The following is a 1,346-nucleotide window of genomic DNA, read 5'->3' as shown; positions in this document are numbered from 1 at the left end:
GGGAGGATGGACGGAGGGTGGGAGGGGAGGCAGGGCTCCTGGGAACCAGACCAGAGGAGGAAGAGGAAGGAGAGAGGAGGAGGAGGAAGAGGCAGCGCAGACACACCCACTGGAGGTTCTGTCCGGTCCTCCGTCCAGTCTGGACTCCACCCTGCTGCACATCGTTCAACAGCTGGATGTTCTCACGCAGGTCATACATCGTACATACATCGTACATACATCGTACATACATCGTACGTACATCGTACATACATCGTACATACATCGTACGTACGTCTTATGTACATCGTACGTACATCGTACGTACATCATAGATACATCATACATACATCGTACGTACATCATACGTACATCATGCATACATCGTACGTACATCGTACATACATCATACATACATCATACATACACCATACATACATCGTACATACATCATACATGCATCATACATACATCATACATACACCATACATACATCATACATACATCATACATACACAGTACATACATCGTATATACATCATATATACATCATACATACATCATATATACATCATATATACATCATACATACATCATACATACATCGTACGTACATCGTACATACGTCGTACGTACATCATATGTACATCATACATACATCATACATACATTGTACGTACATCATATGTACATCATACTTACATCGTACGTACATCATACGTACATCATACATACATCTTACATACACCATACATACATCGTATATACATCATATATACATCATACATACATCATACATACATCATACATACACCATACATACATCGTATATACATCATTCATACATACATCATATATACATCATACATACATACATAGTATATACATCATATATACATCATATATACATCATACATACATACATCATACATACATCGTATATACATCATATATACATCATACATACATCGTATATACATCATATATGCATCATATATACATCATACATACATCATACATACATCATACATACACCATACATACATCGTATATACATCATACATACATCATACGTACATCGTATATACATCATATATACATCATACATACATCATACATACACCATACATACATCGTATATACATCATATATACATCATATATACATCGTACATACATTGTACATACATCGTATATACATCATATATACATCATATATACATCATACATACATCATACATACATCGTACATACACCATACATACATCGTACATACATCATACATGCATCATACATACATCATACATACATCGTATATACATCATACATACATCATACATACATCATACATACACCATACATACATCG

General features: G+C 34.8%; 1 protein-coding gene across 1 annotated transcript in view; it reads left to right on the top strand.

The window, feature by feature from the left end:
* Positions 1-16, top strand: part of LOC138614833 (POC1 centriolar protein homolog B-like) — a gene marked incomplete at both ends in the record, with an annotated part of 33,307 nt that extends 33,291 nt beyond the window's left edge. The window contains one exon of the mRNA XM_069688419.1: positions 1-16. This exon is cut by the window's left edge and continues 92 nt beyond it. Coding sequence (XP_069544520.1) covers positions 1-16 — 16 coding nt within the window.
* Between the last annotated feature and the right edge of the window lie 1,330 nt (positions 17-1,346).

Source organism: Brachyistius frenatus, unplaced genomic scaffold (assembly GCF_029030835.1).
Source record: "Brachyistius frenatus isolate BFR_SWC_R1_liver_20210118 unplaced genomic scaffold, ASM2903083v1 Contig_587, whole genome shotgun sequence".
Taxonomy (NCBI): domain Eukaryota; kingdom Metazoa; phylum Chordata; class Actinopteri; family Embiotocidae; genus Brachyistius; species Brachyistius frenatus.
The sequence above is the reverse complement of the archived record's forward strand: the minus strand, read 5'-3'. Positions and strand labels throughout refer to the sequence as shown.